At 46.2% G+C, this 16,513-nt stretch overlaps 1 protein-coding gene across 4 annotated transcripts in view; it reads right to left on the bottom strand.

Moving 5' to 3' along the window:
- Nucleotides 1-16,513, bottom strand: part of depdc5 (DEP domain containing 5, GATOR1 subcomplex subunit) — a 192,754-nt gene that overhangs the window by 160,587 nt on the left and 15,654 nt on the right. For all 4 annotated transcript variants that reach the window (XM_078226820.1, XM_078226821.1, XM_078226819.1 and 1 more), the window contains exons 8-11: nt 14,666-14,744; nt 12,610-12,671; nt 11,280-11,349; nt 1,759-1,831 (exon numbers count right to left, since the gene is read on the bottom strand). In XM_078226820.1, coding sequence (XP_078082946.1) covers nt 1,759-1,831; nt 11,280-11,349; nt 12,610-12,671; nt 14,666-14,744 — 284 coding nt within the window. The remainder of the gene's footprint in view (nt 1-1,758; nt 1,832-11,279; nt 11,350-12,609; nt 12,672-14,665; nt 14,745-16,513) is intronic.

Raw genomic sequence — 16,513 nt, forward strand, 5'->3', positions numbered from 1 at the left:
GTTAGCCAAGCTCACCTCAGCTGGGAGTACTGGATGAAGACCATTCCAACACTGAAGGTGCAAACTACAATGGACTGTGTTAACATAGAACATAGAAAGCCACAGCACAAACAGGCCCTTCGGCCCACAAGTTGCGCCGATCACATCCCCACCTCTAGGCCTATCTATAGCCCTCAATCCCATTAAATCCCATGTACTCATCCAGAAGTCTCTTAAAAGACCCCAACGAGTTTGCCTCCACCACCACCGACGTCAGCCGATTCCACTCACCCACCACCCTCTGAGTGAAAAACTTACCCCTGACATCTCCTCTGTACCTACCCCCCAGCACCTTAAACCTGTGTCCTCTCGTAGCAACCATTTCAGCCCTTGGAAATAGCCTCTGAGAGTCTACCCTATCCAGACCTCTCAACATCTTGTAAACCTCTATCAGGTCACCTCTCATCCTTCGTCTCTCCAGGGAGAAGAGACCAAGCTCCCTCAACCTATCCTCATAAGGCATGCCCCCCAATCCAGGCAACATCCTTGTAAATCTCCTCTGCACCCTTTCAATGGCTTCAACATCTTTCCTGTAATGAGGTGACCAGAACTGCGCGCAGTACTCCAAGTGGGGTCTAAAGAGTTAAAGAGCCTCCATCGCCTCAAAACTGACAGGGTACATGGGACTAGCTCCCAAATGGCTCATTCACCAGCTATTCCAACCAGTTATCACAAACATTGCAGTTGCTTGTCTCTCTCTCCAGGATTCAGTGTGAACCAAATTTACCTGCAAGCAACATTCTGTAAGTTCAGTCAAACGTAGAGGAATCTAGGCGTGCAGATCCACAGTTTCCTGAAGGTGACGACTCAGGTGGACAAGGTGGTCAAGAATGCATATGGCATGCTGGCTTTCATCAGTCGAATGAGGCGTTGGGGCGCCTCATTCAATGGGGCGTTGAATATAGGAATTGGAAAATCATGTTGCAGCTGTATAAGACTTTGGTTAGGCTGTATTTGGAGTATTATGTACAATTCCGGTTGTCACATAACCAGAAGAATGTTGGTGCATTGAAAAGGGTGAAGAAGAGATTTACCAGGATGTTGCCTGGTTTGGAAGATATGGACTATGAGGAAAGGTTGAGCAAACTTGGATTGTTTTCACTGGAGGGTTGGAGGATGAGGGGGGACCTGATAGAGGTTTACAAGATTATGACGAGCTTGGATAGAGTGGATAGTTAGAGTCTTTTTCCCAGGTCGAAGGGTCAATTACTCGGGGGCATAGGATGAAATTGAGAGGGGGAAAGTTTCAAAGAGATGTAAGGGGCAAGTTTTTCCACACAGAAGGTGGTGAGTGCCTGGAATGCATTGTCGGAGGAGGCGGTGGAAGCAGATTCTGTAGCAACATTCAAGAGGCATCTGGATAGATACATGAATAGGCAGGGAATAGAGGGATATGGACCACGTAGAGGCAAGAAAATATTAGATTAGAGAGGCATCTGTGTCGGCACAGACTCAGTGGGCCGAAGGGCCTGTTCCTGTGCTGTACTGTTCTCTGTTCTAAAATACCCATCGAGGCCAATTAGATAAATATCTCTTCATTTTACACCCACAATATATTGATAGTAGTAGCACAAAGGATCTATTGCTGTTCAGTCAGGTGTTAGCCGTTTCAGTTTGGACACAGATTTTCCCTGGAATCGACAGCTGAGAGGTGAACCCAGGGGTGTGTACCTGGAGTGGAGTGGGGGGGGAAGGAAAATCACCAACAGCAACACTCACTTATAAAAGTCTTCGTAGAATCTTCCCTCGTGATCCTGCTGAATGGAGGGCCGGTGACTCTCAGGAAACTCATCTGTAACAAACACAACTGGCCTGAGTACAGACTGAGCCAAAATACAAGTGATACATCATCAGAGCATTGTCAGGAGCATGCAGAGGCAACCACAGGAGGGGTAAAGCAGCCCAAGCTACAAATGTCCCCAGAAGGAGAATCTGTGGTCTTTCTGCCCCTGACACCACCAACTTGCATTTATTTGGTGCCCTCAGTGTAATAAAACTCCCCAAAATGCTTCACCACGAGCATTCTGAAGCACAATTTGACACCAAACTACGTGGGAAGATATGAGGGCAGGTGACTAAAAGCTTGTTTAAAGAGGCAGGTCAGCTTTGATCTGCTACAATGCACAGAGTCAATTCAACATAGAACAGAAAATGCTGGAAAAGCTCAGCAGGACTGGCAGCATCTGTGGAGAGAGAAACAGAATTGACGTCTCGAGCCCAATATGACTTCTTTGAAACTGAAAAGAGATAGAAATATGATGGGTGGAAAAAGGAGGGAAGGTCAGGTGGAACAAGAGTGAAGATTAAAGGGAGGGGGAAGGTTCAAACAGAGATGTCATGTAAGGGAAAGGAAATGGTAATGGTTGTATTAAAGGAAAAAAAGCACAGGTAGTGAGTAGGTGTTAATAGCAGAATAAAGGTCAGATTAATTAAAATGGAGAACCGAGTTCCTCGTCTAAAGTTGCTAAATTCAATGTTTAGATCAGGAGGCTGTAAAGTTCCTAATTGGAAAGTGAGGTGTTGTTCCTCCAATTTGCGTTGGGCTTCTCTGGCACGTTGCAGGAGGCCAAGAACAGAAATATGAGCATGAGAGAAAGATGGTGAATTAAAATGGCAAGAAGCTAGGAGGTCAGAATTATGCATGTGGACTGAGCAGAGATATTCCGCAAAGCAGTCACGCCGTCTGCATTTGGTCTCCCTACTCAACAGGAGACCACATTGTGAGCATTGAATGCAATAAACTAAATTATACAAGTCAATCGCTGTTTCACCTGGAGGAGTGGACGGTGAGAGGGAGGGATGGGGCAAGTGTTACACCTTCCTATGACTGTACGGGAAGGTGTTGTGGGAAGAGGATGTTGGGTTTGGGGTGACAGAGGAGTGGATCAGGGCTCCTCTTCAGGATGTTGATGGAGGGGAGGAGCAGAGGGAAAGATGTGTTTGGTGGTGGCATCGTGTTAGAACATAGAACATTACAGCTCAGTACAGGCCCTTTGGCCCTCGATGTTGCACCGACCAGTGAAACCAATCTAAAGCCCATCTAACCTACACTATTCCAATATCATCCATATGTTTATCCAATGACCATTTAAATGCCCTTAATGTTGGCGAGTCCACTACAGCTGCAGGCAGGGCATTCCACGCCCTTACTACTCTCTGAGTGAAGAACCTACCTCTGACATCTGTCCTATATCTATCACCCCTCAATTTAAAGCTATGTCCCCTCATGGTAGCTATCACCATCCGAGGAAAAAGGCTCTCACTATCCATCCTATCTAATCCTCCGATCATCTTGTATGCCTCTATTAAGTCACCTCTTAACCTTCTCTCTAACGAAAACAACCTCAAGTCACTCAGCCTTTCCTCATACGATTTTCCCACCATACCAGGCAACATCCTAGTAAATCTCCTCTGCACCCTTTCCAATGCTTCCACATCCTTCCTATAATGCGGTGACCAGAACTGTACACAATACTCCAAGTGCAGCCGCACCTACCATGGGGAAACTTATCAAACGCTTTACTGAAATCCATATACACCACATCAACTGCTTTACCCTCATCCACCTCTCTGGTCACCTTCTCAAAGAACTCAAAACTGTTTGTGAGGCACGACCTATTGGAGTTGGTGGAAATCTCTGGCTGTCTGATCGAAGACAGAGGGTGGTGGTGGATGGAAAATTTTCGGACTGGAGGCAGAGTTTTGTACAGCTGCAACATGACCTCCTGGCTCCGAAACTCAATCCCTCTACCAATAAAAGCTAACACTCCATACGCCTTCTTAACAACCCTATCAACCTGGGTGCCAACTTTCAGGAATCTATGCACATGGACACCGAGATCTCTCTGTTCATCCACACTACCAAGTATCTTACCATTAGCCCAGTACGCTGTAATCCTGTTACTCCTTACAAAGTGAATCACCTCACACTTTTCCGCATTGAACTCCATTTGCCACCTCTCAGCCCAGCACTGCAGCTTATCTATGTCCCTCTGTAGCCTGCAACAACCTTCCGCACTGTCCACAACTCCACCGACTTTAGTGTCATCCGCAAATTTAACCCATCCTTCTACGCCCTCATCCAGGTCATTTATAAAAATGACAAACAGCAGTGGCCCTAAAACAGATCCTTGCGGTACACCACTAGTAACTGAAAATGAGGCTTGGGTCAATGCCAGGAGGAGGGGTAAGAAGCAATCGGGAAGACAATCCCCTGGGGCGGTTCCCCTCCATAATAGGTTTTCGGTGCTGGAGGCTACAGTTGAGGAGGAATCAACTGAGCATAGAGAGCAGATCTCTGGGGGTGAGCCGAGTGAGAAAGCTCAGGTGGTTAGGGGCTGTAAAAGACTGGGCCTTGTGATTGGGGACTCCACAATTAAGGGGACAGATAGGAGGGTCGGAACTAAAGGTAGGGACTCAGGGTTGGTGTGTTGCCTACCAGGGGCTGGGGTCCGGGATGTGTCTGACAGGGTATTCAGGACTCTTAGGGGGGAGGGAGATAAACCACAAGTTATTGTACATGTGGGGACACACGACATAGGGAGGATAGGGGAAGGGGATATTAGGCAGGGATTTATGGAGTTGGGGTGGAAACTAAAGGCCAAGACTGACAGAGTGGTTATCTCTGGACTCTTGCCTGTACCACGGGATAGTTTAGAGAGGAATAGGGAGAGGGAAGGTTTGAATTCATGGCTGAGGGGATGGTGCAGGAGGGAGGGGTTCAGGTACTTAAGCAATTGGGGCTCGTACTGGGGAAGGTGTGACCTCTATGAGAAGGATGGTCTACACCTTAATCAGAAGGGGACCAATATCCTGGGGGGTAAATTTGCTAAGGCCATGCAGGGAGGTTTAAACTGATTCGGGGGGGAGGAGGGATCCTGAGTAGTGGGGCTGAAAGTGAGGGATGCATGGATGGGGACTGCAATGCATGGCATTGCAGAGGTGGGGTGGAGCAGGGTTTGAAATGTGTATACTTCAATGCCAGGAGTATTCGCAATAAAGTGGGTGAACTTGCAGCGTGGATCAGTACCTGGGACTTCGATGTTGTGGCTATTTCAGAGACATGGATAGAGCAGGGGCAGGAATGGATGCTGCAGGTCCCGGGGTTCAAATGTTTTAGTCGAAGTAGGGAAGGAGGTAGAAGAGGGGGAGGGGTAGCATTATTGGTCAGAGATTGTATCACAGTGTCAGAGAGGAGGTTTGATGAGGACTTATCTGTTGAGGTAGTATGGGCGGAGATTAGAAATAGGAGAGGAGAGGTCACCCTGTTGGGAGTCTTTTATAGACCTCCTAAAAGTTCTAGAGAGGTTGAGGAAAGGATTGCGGAGTCAATCCTGCTTAGGAGTGAAAGTAATAGGGCAATTGTTATGGGGGATTTTAACTTGACTAATATTGACTGGAATTGTTATAGCTCTAGCTCGTTAGAGGGGTCAGTTTTTGTTCAAAGCGTGCAGGAAGGTTTTTTGACTCAGTATGTAGACAGGCCAACTAGAGGTGAGGCTATATTGGATCTGGTGCTGGGAAATGAGCCAGACCAGGTGCTAGACTTGGAAGTTGGTGTGCATTTTGGTGATAGTGACCACAATTCGGTTACGTTCACCTTAGTGATGGAAAGGGATAGGCATGAACCTCGGGCCAATGGTTTTAGCTGGGGGAAGGGTAATTATGAGGCTATTAGGAGAGAATTAGGAAACATAGGTTGGACTAGGAGATTACAGGGACTGGGAACGTCCGACATGTGGAGTTTTTTCAAGGAGCAGCTACTGCGAGTCTGTGATAGGTATGTCCCTGTCAGGCAAGGAGGAATTGGTAGGGCTAGGGAACCGTGGTGCACCAAAAAAGTTTCTTTGTTGGTTAAAAAGAAAAAGGAGGCTTATGTTCGGATGAGACGTGAGCACTCGGGTAGTGCACTAGAAAGCTTTAGATTGGCTAAGAGGGAGTTGAAGAGCGAGCTTAGAAGGGCTAAAAGGGGACATGAGAAGACTTTGGCGGATAGGGTTAAAGAGAATCCTAAGGCGTTCTATAGGTATGTCAAGAACAGAAGGTTGGTTAGGGCAAGTTTAGGGCCAGTTATAGATGGCAGAGGGAAGTTATGTGTGGAACCGGAGGAGATTGGTGAAGCATTGAACCAATATTTCTCTTCGGTGTTCACGCAAGGGGACATGAATATAGCTGAGGAGGACACTGGGTTGCAAGGGAGTAGAATAGACAGTATTACAGTTGATAAGGAGGATGTGCAGGATATTCTGGAGGGTCTGAAAATAGATAAATCCCCTGGTCCGGATGGGATTTATCCAAGGATTCTCTGGGAGGCAAGAGAAGTGATTGCAGAGCCTCTGGCTCTGATCTTCAGGTCGTCGTTGGCCTCTGGTATAGTACCAGAAGATTGGAGGTTAGCGAATGTTGTCCCATTGTTTAAGAAGGGGAACAGAGACTTCCCCGGGAATTATAGACCGGTGAGTCTCACTTCTGTTGTCGGCAAGATGTTGGAAAAAATTATAAGGGATAGGATTTATAGTTATTTGGAGAGTAATGAATTGATAGGTGATAGTCAGCATGGTTTTGTGGCAGGTAGGTCGTGCCTTACTAACCTTATTGAGTTTTTTGAGAAAGTGACCAAGGAGGTGGATGGGGGCAAGGCAGTGGACGTGGTATATATGGATTTTAGTAAGGCGTTTGATAAGGTTCACCATGGTAGGCTTCTGCAGAAAATGCAGATGTATGGGATTGGGGGTGATCTAGGAAATTGGATCAGGAATTGGCTAGCGGATAGGAAACAGAGGGTGGTGGTTGATAGTAAATATTCATCATGGAGTGCGGTTACAAGTGGTGTACCTCAGGGATCTGTTTTGGGGCCACTGCTGTTTGTAATATTTATTAATGATCTGGATGAGGGTATAGTTGGGTGGATTAGCAAATTTGCTGATGACACCAAAGTCGGTGGTGTGGTAGACAGTGAGGAAGGGTGTCGTAGTTTGCAGGAAGACTTAGACAGGTTGCAAAGTTGGGCCGAGAGGTGGCGGATGGAGTTTAATGCGGAGAAGTGTGAGGTAATTCACTTTGGTAGGAATAACAGATGTGTTGAGTATAGGGCTAACGGGAGGACTTTGAATAGTGTGGAGGAGCAGAGGGATCTAGGTGTATGTGTGCATAGATCCCTGAAAGTTGGGAATCAAGTAGATAAGGTTGTTAAGAAGGCATATGGTGTCTTGGCGTTTATTGGTAGGGGGATTGAATTTAGGAGTCGTAGCGTTATGTTGCAACTGTACACAACTCTGGTGCGGCCGCACTTGGAGTACTGTGTGCAGTTCTGGTCCCCACATTACAGGAAGGATGTGGAGGCTTTGGAGAGGGTGCAGAGGAGGTTTACCAGGATGTTGCCTGGTATGGAGGGGAGATCCTATGAGGAGAGGCTGAGGGATTTGGGATTGTTTTCGCTGGAAAGGCGGCGGCTAAGAGGGGATCTTATTGAAACATATAAGATGATTAGAGGTTTAGATAGGGTGGATAGTGATAGCCTTTTTCCTCTGATGGAGAAATCCAGCACGAGGGGGCATGGCTTTAAATTGAGGGGGGGTAGTTATAGAACCGATGTCAGGGGTAGGTTCTTTACCCAGAGGGTGGTGAGGGATTGGAATGCCCTGCCAGCATCAGTAGTAAATGCGCCTAGTTTGGGGGCGTTTAAGAGATCCGTAGATAGGTTCATGGACGAAAAGAAATTGGTTTAGGTTGGAGGGTCACAGTTTTTTTTTAACTGGTCGGTGCAACATCGTGGGCCGAAGGGCCTGTTCTGCGCTGTAATGTTCTATGTTCTATGTTCTAACTCCAGGATGAACATTTCCCATCAACCACCACTCTCTGTCTTCTTACAGCTAGCCAATTCCTGATCCAAACCGCAAAATCACCCTCAATCCCATGCTAGGTTGCTAGCGGAGTGCCACAGGGATCAGTGCTTGGTCCTCTGCTCTTTGTGATTTTTATTAATGACTTAGAGGAGGGGGCTGAAGGGTGGATCAGTAAATTTGCTGATGACACCAAGATTGGTGGAGTAGTGGATGAGGTGGAGGGCTGTTGTCGGCTGCAAAGAGACATAGATAGGATGCAAAGCTGGGCTGAAAAATGGCAAATGGAGTTTAACCCTGATAAATGTGAGGTGATTCATTTTGGTAGGACTAATTTAAATGTGGATTACAGGGTCAAAGGTAGGGTTCTGAAGACTGTGGAGGAACAGAGAGATCTTGGGGTCCATATCCACAGATCTCTAAAGGTTGCCACTCAAGTGGATAGAGCTGTGAAGAAGGCCTATAGTGTGTTAGCTTTTATTAACAGGGGGTTGGAGTTTAAGAGCCGTGGGGTTATGCTGCAACTGTACAGGACCTTGGTGAGACCACATTTGGAATATTGTGTGCAGTTCTGGTCAACTCACTATAAGGAGGATGTGGAAGCGCTGGAAAGAGTGCAGAGGAGATTTACCAGGATGCTGCCTGGTTTGGAGGGTAGGTCTTATGAGGAAAGGTTGAGGGAGCTAGGGCTGTTCTCACTGGAGCAGAGGAGGCTGAGGGGAGACTTAATAGAGGTTTATAAAATGGTGAAGGGGATAGATAGAGTGAATGTTCAAAGACTATTTCCTCGGGTGGATGGAGCTATTACAAGGGGGCATAACTACAGGGTTCGTGGTGGGAGATACAGGAAGGATATCAGAGGTAGGTTCTTTACGCAGAGAGTGGTTGGGGTGTGGAATGGACTGCCTGCAGTGATAGTGGAGTCAGACACTTTAGGAACATTTAAGCGGTTATTGGATAGGCACATGGAGCACACCAGGATGATAGGGAGTGGGATAGCTTGATCTTGGTTTCAGATAAAGCTCGGCACAACATCGTGGGCCGAAGGGCCTGTTCTGTGCTGTACTGTTCTATGTTCTATATAATCAGCGAACATTTAGAAATGCACGGGGTAAGTACTGAGGCCGGCAGAAATGTAGTAAAGACAAGGCATGTTTTTGGGAGAAGTGAGGGATTAGCTAAATGGAATCCAATAGATACAGCTCATATGAACTGTCAGAAAACATTGGATAAGACAACTCACAAAAATTGCAACCGATTGCAAGGATTAAAATTTGGCAGTGTATATGCAAAGTCAGTTGACAGAAAGGAAACAAAGAATTAAGGTGACTAGATTGCTGATAAAAACAGACACACTGTTGAATCTTTTGGTCCTGCACTCATTAGGATACATTTGCAAGAATACTCAAATTTCAAAGGGAGCAACAATTCATGCTGCATGAGATTGTTTGACAAGTGAACTCTGATTGGCAGAGGTGTTCTTGTTGAGAATGCACCAGGGAACAGTTAACTGCCAAGCTTTTGTTTGAACTCAAACCAGGTTGATCAATTCTGATTGGTCAAGGCATTGCCACGGGAAAAGAACCAAGGAATGGTTGTCTCACAGGCTTTTCTCTGGTTGAAAAAGGCAACAATGCACAGACATGTTCTTTCTCTCTACAGAGGTCAGGCCCCTGTGTGAATATATGTAGCTTCTAACATGCGTTAAGTGAGCCTCACTACAAGCCCGACTGATGATCTTAAATTGGTTGTCAATGTAATTCTGAACACAATCAGGATTGTTTAACAAGTGCTGTTCAATCATGGAATCTCATCTAATATTGTACATTATGTTCTGAGCACAGGCTGTTTGGATATGGTCAGTACTTTGCCTGTTACAAGCAATCAAAGGGACATGCTGTTTTATACAATGTGCCACTTGTTGGAATGTGTGGCCTGCATATCTGGCATCAGACTGGCACTGAAATTCATCTAGCATATTATTAATTTGTGTGATAGGCAGAAAGTCTTTTTGGCTCAATGGCAGCATCCTGTTTGTGGAGAATATCACTCGTGTTGTTGCTGCATCGTCGAGTGTGAAACGGTTGGTTTCACCTCTTGCTCCAATTTTTATCCTTCTAGCGTAATCTGAGGTATAACTGGGAATTTTACAGGACCAAAGTTCACCTTGAGCCCATTCATGAGTTTACGTGATGTACACTGGGCCATGATCTGTTCAGGGTAGCCATTATCCCACAGGAAGGCTTTGATGCGCCCTATTTTGGCATCGAGTTTGCAAGGTGAGCTAATCACTTGGGCCCTGTTTACACAGTTGCCGAAGAGGCCAATTTTATAGCGTGTGGAACTGCAGCGATCCCAACAAGCATATTATCCAGTGAAGGTAGTTTTATGGTAGACAGTCGAGAATCCATTGGCATGCTTCCCAACTGGTACTTTAAGGAAAGGGAGCTCCATTTCAAAGGTGAATTTGAGCACAGGTTGGAGCCTGTTAAGATGTGGGAGGAAATCCTTACCGTGCAGTGGCAGATGCAGTTACAACAAATGCATCATCTATGTATCGGAAATTAGCAAGGGGTAGGAGGTTAAGTGTCATTCCGAAGACATGCTGAGCGGCTGTTCATTCAGGCCACTTTGGCTTCCTCACAGCCACTTAATATTCCAAGGAGCATTCTTTAATTGATTGAAAGCAAGACTTCTGTTCCTCGCTCTGGCCTCAGATTGGAGGCTGCGACATTTGCTAGGATGACAAACAGATCCAGGGTCAAAGTGCCAGAATCTTGTGGGAGAGGCCTGATTTGGGAAGGAGGCCCTCCCGCCCTCACTCTCCCTTTCTGACCCGAGGTAGGGTGATCAGATAGACTACCCCCCTGCCCCCTCCACCCCACCCCCACTCGCTTGAAGGCACAAAGGTCTGACTCAGAGGCAGGCTCGCAAACAACTGAGCCCCACAAAGCTGAAGCATAGAGCATATCGCTGTGAACTGTGGCAGCAAAAACAAGCAAAGGCCTTTTTGCTCAATATGCTCCAGTTGATGACTTATGAAAGAATTATGGCAATTTCTATAACTGGTGAATGGATTTACCCACCACGCTAATTATTTTCTTAATGGCAGGCCAAAGATAATGAACTGCAAATACAGCAACATTGATCAGAGTTCTGGCTTCACACTGGATCTGCTTGATAGAACTGAAAGCAAATGTAATTTTGCACTTGAATCAATTATGGATTTCTCTGCAGTTCACTTCCAATGTTGCAGCAATGATAACCGATGGCGCCATTGGTGTGAATTCCCAGGCTAAACTACTTTTATACCATGCAACAGATGAAGCGCATTGATGCAATCTTTGGTCAGGTCTTAACTCAAAGTCTCACTGTACCACTGACAAAGGATTAACTCACCCAGTGACTTGGCATCGTAGAAAGTTCTGGAAAACAAAACTACTGTCACTTCATGGCTGCAATTCTTCTCCTGAAATTAAAACAGAGGGAAGTGTTGCATAAATCAGCACAGCAAGGTTATCCACTTTTGAATATTTATTTAATATTTTCATTCCTCCTGTTACATAACTAAGCACACTGAGTGAGGAGTTGTCCAATATATTAATGCTTCTGAATACAAGAAACAGAAGCAGCAGTAGGCCCCTCAGCCCTTTGCGCCCGCTGTTCCAGTCAATATGATCTGGCTGACCTTTGATCTCAACTCCACGTTCCTGCACTATCGTCATATCCCTTAATTCCCTTCATATCCAAAAATATATCCAGCTCTGTCTTGAACCTTTTCAATGACTGCAGAGCCATAGCCCTCTGGGTAAAGAATTCCAAAGATTAACAACCTTTTAAATGGCTGACTCCTTATTCTGAGATGGTGACTCCAATTCTTGACTCCCCCGGCAAGGGAAGCATCCTTACAACCCCTCAAGCCTTGAAGCATTTAATAGGTTTCAATGAGATCACCTAAATTCCTCGGAATAGTAGCCCACTTTCCTCAATGTCAAGAGAAGGAGAATTGTATTTCTCCCAGAGATATCCCATTGATAGATGTCTTGACAATTTTTCTTCTCCTTGCTGGTAGGGTTGCCTTGGTGGAAAATGGTTTAAGTTTTCCGGTGATGGTGCGATCTGAACGGTGCCTCTGATATGGCTGGCAAGGAATGGGGTTTATTGTATTAACAGTCTTGGTGTGGTGCAAGAATTCTTGGCTTATTGGCTCCTGTATACCAGAGTGTACACTGCCACATCTTGTAATAATGGCGGTATTCTCATGTTCCCCTTTTCCAGATTCAACGAGAATCCATCCATTTTCCTCTGGATGCTCTGGTTTCCTCCCACACTCCAAAAATGTGCAGGTTAGGTGGATTGGCCATATTAAATTGCCCCTTAGTGTCTAAAGCTGTGTAGGTTAGGGGGATTAGTGGGGTAAATACATGGGGTTAGGGGGACAGGGTCTAGATGCTCTGTTGGGGAGTTGGTACAAACTTGATGGACCAAATGGCCTCCTTCTGCACTGTCGGGATTCTATTAGGTGGATTGGCCATGCCAAATTGCTCCTTCGTGTCCAAAGATATATAGGGATCCTACAGATTTTATGATACAGGTGTACTGCAGAAAAATGCAAACATTTAGTATAAGTACTACATGCAAAACTGATTCCATCTTCCACTTTCAGTTATATTCCTTCTATAACTGAAAGTGGAAGACGGAATCAGTTTCCATGCTCCTTTCTTTTTACCTTCCATTTGGCAAACAGGTCAGCAAGGAAACCATTTACAGCCTTCTCAAAGTACAAGTCACCTAAGTGAGAAAGAAACACACAGGATGGTTAGATAACAGCAAAATATGAGGAGAAATATCTGCATTCTGGTCATTGCCTTTCCTCATTCACTGGTGGAGTAGGCAAAAATTCCAAGTTGAGCATGGGAACACAGGAAATAGGAGGAGTAGGCCATTCAGCCCCTTGAGCCTGCTCTGCCACTCAATTGAATCATGGATGAAAATCTATCTCAATGCCATCTACCCCACACAATCTCCATATCCCTTGATGTCTTTAATATGTAGAAATCGATCGAGCTGTCTTGAACATACTCAATGACTGAGCTTCCACTGCTTTCTGAGGTAGAGGACTCCAAAGATTTACCACCATGAAGAACTTTCTTCTCAGCTCAGTCCTCAATGGCCTGTTCCTTACCCTGAATCTGTGACCCCGGGTTCTAGATCTCTCCCCCAGCCAGGGGAAACATCCTTTCTGCTTCTATCCTGTCCAGCCCTGTAAGAATTCTCTATGTTTCAACAACTGGGGCAGCACAGTGGTTAGCACTGCTGCCTCACAGCACCAGGGAACCAGGTTCAATTCCGGCCTTGGGTGACCGTCTATGTGGTGTTTGCACGTTCATAGACACAGGGATAATGGGAGAATATGCAAACTCCACACAGGCAGTCAGCCAATGCCGGAATTGAACCCGAGTCCCTAGTACTGTGAGGCAGCTGTGGCCCAGTTCTCCCAGTATCTGCGTGGGCTTTCTCCGAGTGCTCCAGTTTCCTCGCACAGTCCAAAGATGGAATAGGTGGAACGGCTATGCTAAATCGTCCCTTAGTAGTTAATTTTATTAGTATCACACAAGTAGGCTTACATTAACACTGCAATGAAGTTACTGTGAAAATTCCCCAGTCGCCACACTCTGGCGTCTGTTCGGGTACACTGAGGGAGAATTTAGCATGGTCAATGCACCTAACCAGCACGTCTTTCAGACTGTGGGAGGAAACCAGAGTACCCAGAGGAAACCCACGCAGACACGGGGAGAACGTGCAGACTCCGCACAGACAGTGACCCAAGCCGGAAATTGAACCCATGTCCCTGGCGCTGTGAGGCAGCAGTGCTAACCACTGTGCCACCGAGAGTGTCCAGCGATGTACAGGTTAGGTGGATTAGCCATAGTAAAATGCACAGGCTAATGGAGATAGGTTGGGCCTGGGTGAAATGCTCTTTTGGAGAGTCAGTTTAGATTGGATGGGCTGAATGCCCTCTTTCTGTACTATAGGGATTCTATATCGTATCATATCACACACATCACCTAAAATGGTTTTAATAGCAAATAATTGAGCTCAGCTTCAGATTCTGGCCAAAGCTCACAGTGACAGAACTCAGAGCCGATATGACCTCAGTATTTGAGAGCAACTGAGCTTTTCAGGAATGGAAAGCCAATACTTAGTCAGAACACAGACCAAACTATTTAGTTTTGTTATAGAACATAGGACAGTACAGCACAGGAACAGGCCCCACGATGTTGTGTCAAACATGACGCCAAATTAAACTAATCCCTTCTGCCTGCCCTTGGTCCATATGCATATTCATGTACTTACCTAAAACGCCCCTTTCGTACCTGCCTGCATCACCACCCCTGGCAACATTGTCCAGACATCACTATCTGTGTAAAAACACTTGCTCCTCCCCTGAACTTGTCCCCTCTCACCTTAAGGGCGTGCCCTTTCGAAATACCAACTTCAAATAATTCAATTGCTCCGAGCTGTCAGTTTGCCATGTCGCTAGCATTCCCAGCCGAGCTTACCAGGGTCATCAGCAGGGGTAAAGTGTGAAGGTGTGTGCGCTACATTATCATGCTGCATCCACATGAACTGCAAAACCCTCCTCTCAGATTAATGAACATCGAAAATCCTTGATTCACTGTTAACTTGAAACAGAGTTACAGCCACGACAAGTACTGTCATAGAACCTGACTTCTGTTTTCATGACGCTAGGATCTGTTCCAGTTCTTTTAACACCATCTTACCATAGATGTCAAAGTCCCACATCTCACAGCTCATCTGGATGAAGATATAGACCATGGCAGAGGCAGATCGGAACACCACCTTCAAAAAGGACACCAACAATGTTAATCGCAATATAACCATTTTCCTGTGCATGCAATCGGCTAATTAACACGGTGTGAAAAGTCAGATTCAAAAACACTCCTGTCTCATCGCCCTACATCTCAAATGGGAAATCTCTGGCAATGATCTCATATTCTTATTCCAAAGATGTGCGGGTTAGGTGGATTGGCCATGCTAAATTGACCCTTAGTGTCAGGGGGATTAGCAGAGTAAATACCTGGGGTTACGGGGATAGAGCCTGGGTGGGATTGTGGTCAGTGAAGGCTCGATGGGTCAAATAGCCTCCTTCTGCATTGCAGGGATTCTATGGTTCCGTCTGTGAAATTTCTCAATAACCTCAATCCGACTCCTTTAGTCCTGCCCTTGAACATCTCCCTTTGGGTTTTGTTGGGATTTCCGTTCTTTCCTCCTAAATGCCAGCATGAAATTCCCTCTAACACACTCCTGAAACAGGAACAACTCTTTATAATGATGCCAAGCACTGAACCAAAAATGGTCAAGCTTTGGCAAAGGTCAATGAAAGTTCAACCAGCCTGTGACATCGAATGCTGCAGTCACCCCGTACACACTGAGTGACACAAGGAATTGAGATTTAAAACATGGTTCCCCCAGAGGCACACTGGGTGACTGCAACACATGAAGCAGCACACGGTGCAAATGGCTCCAGGTTTCATTGCTGTCTGTGCTGAGGGAGTGGACTGCAGCTGGAGCAGTCACTGAGACCCAACTGATTCAGCCATGGTCCTTTTATAGAATCGTCACAGCGTAGCAGGAAGCCACTCAGCCCATCGCGTCTGTGCTGGCTCTCTGCAAGAGCAATTCATCCAGTGCCACTCCCCCACCTGATCCCACTCTCATACCTTATCCCCTTAGCCCTTCAAATGCTTGCTCAAGGCTTTGATTGAGTGTGCCTCCAATAATCTCAGGAAGCACATTCCAGATCCTAATCAGTTGCTGTGTCAAAAAAGACTTTCCTCGTGTCACAGAATCCCTACTGTGCAGGTGGCGGCCATTTGGTCTATCAGGCCTGCACCAACTCTCTGACAGAGTGCCTCACCCAGACCCTATTCCTGTGACCTCACATATTTACCCTGCTAATCTCCCTAACTCTCACATCCTGGGACACCAAGGGGCAATTTAGCATTGCCTATCCATCTAACCTGCACATCTTTGGACTGTAGGAGGAAACCAAAGCACCCGGAGGAAACCCACACAGACACGGGGAGAATGTGTAAACGCTACACAGCAGTCACCCAAGGCCAGAATCAAACCGGGGTCCATGGTACTGTGAAGCAGCAGTGTTAATCATTGTGCCACTGTGCCACCCTTATCCAGGCCCCCCTCCTGTCCTATCCCCATAATCCCACACATTTCCCATGGCAACTCCACCTAACCTACACATCTCTGGACACTAAGGGGCAATTCAACATAGCCAGTCAACCTAACCATGGTTACGTCATCAAAGAACGCCAGCAATTTAGTTAAGCACAATCAATCCTTAACAAATCTGTGCTGCCCTTCCTTAATGAATCCACACATTTGCCCATGTGACTTTCAGGAAGGAAACCCAAAATGCATTGCCAGTCTGGCCTATACATGACTCCAGACCCACATCAGCGTGGTTGACTTGTAGCTGGCACCTATGTCACTGAGTAAGCCACTCAGTTGTGTCAAAGCTCAAAGCACTGTTATGAAACCCCGCTGATGTTATGTGTGGGAGTATTCCAACTTGAAGTACTGGTTTCCTG

This window comes from Mustelus asterias, chromosome 13 (assembly GCF_964213995.1).
Source record: "Mustelus asterias chromosome 13, sMusAst1.hap1.1, whole genome shotgun sequence".
In the NCBI taxonomy this organism is placed as follows: domain Eukaryota; kingdom Metazoa; phylum Chordata; class Chondrichthyes; order Carcharhiniformes; family Triakidae; genus Mustelus; species Mustelus asterias.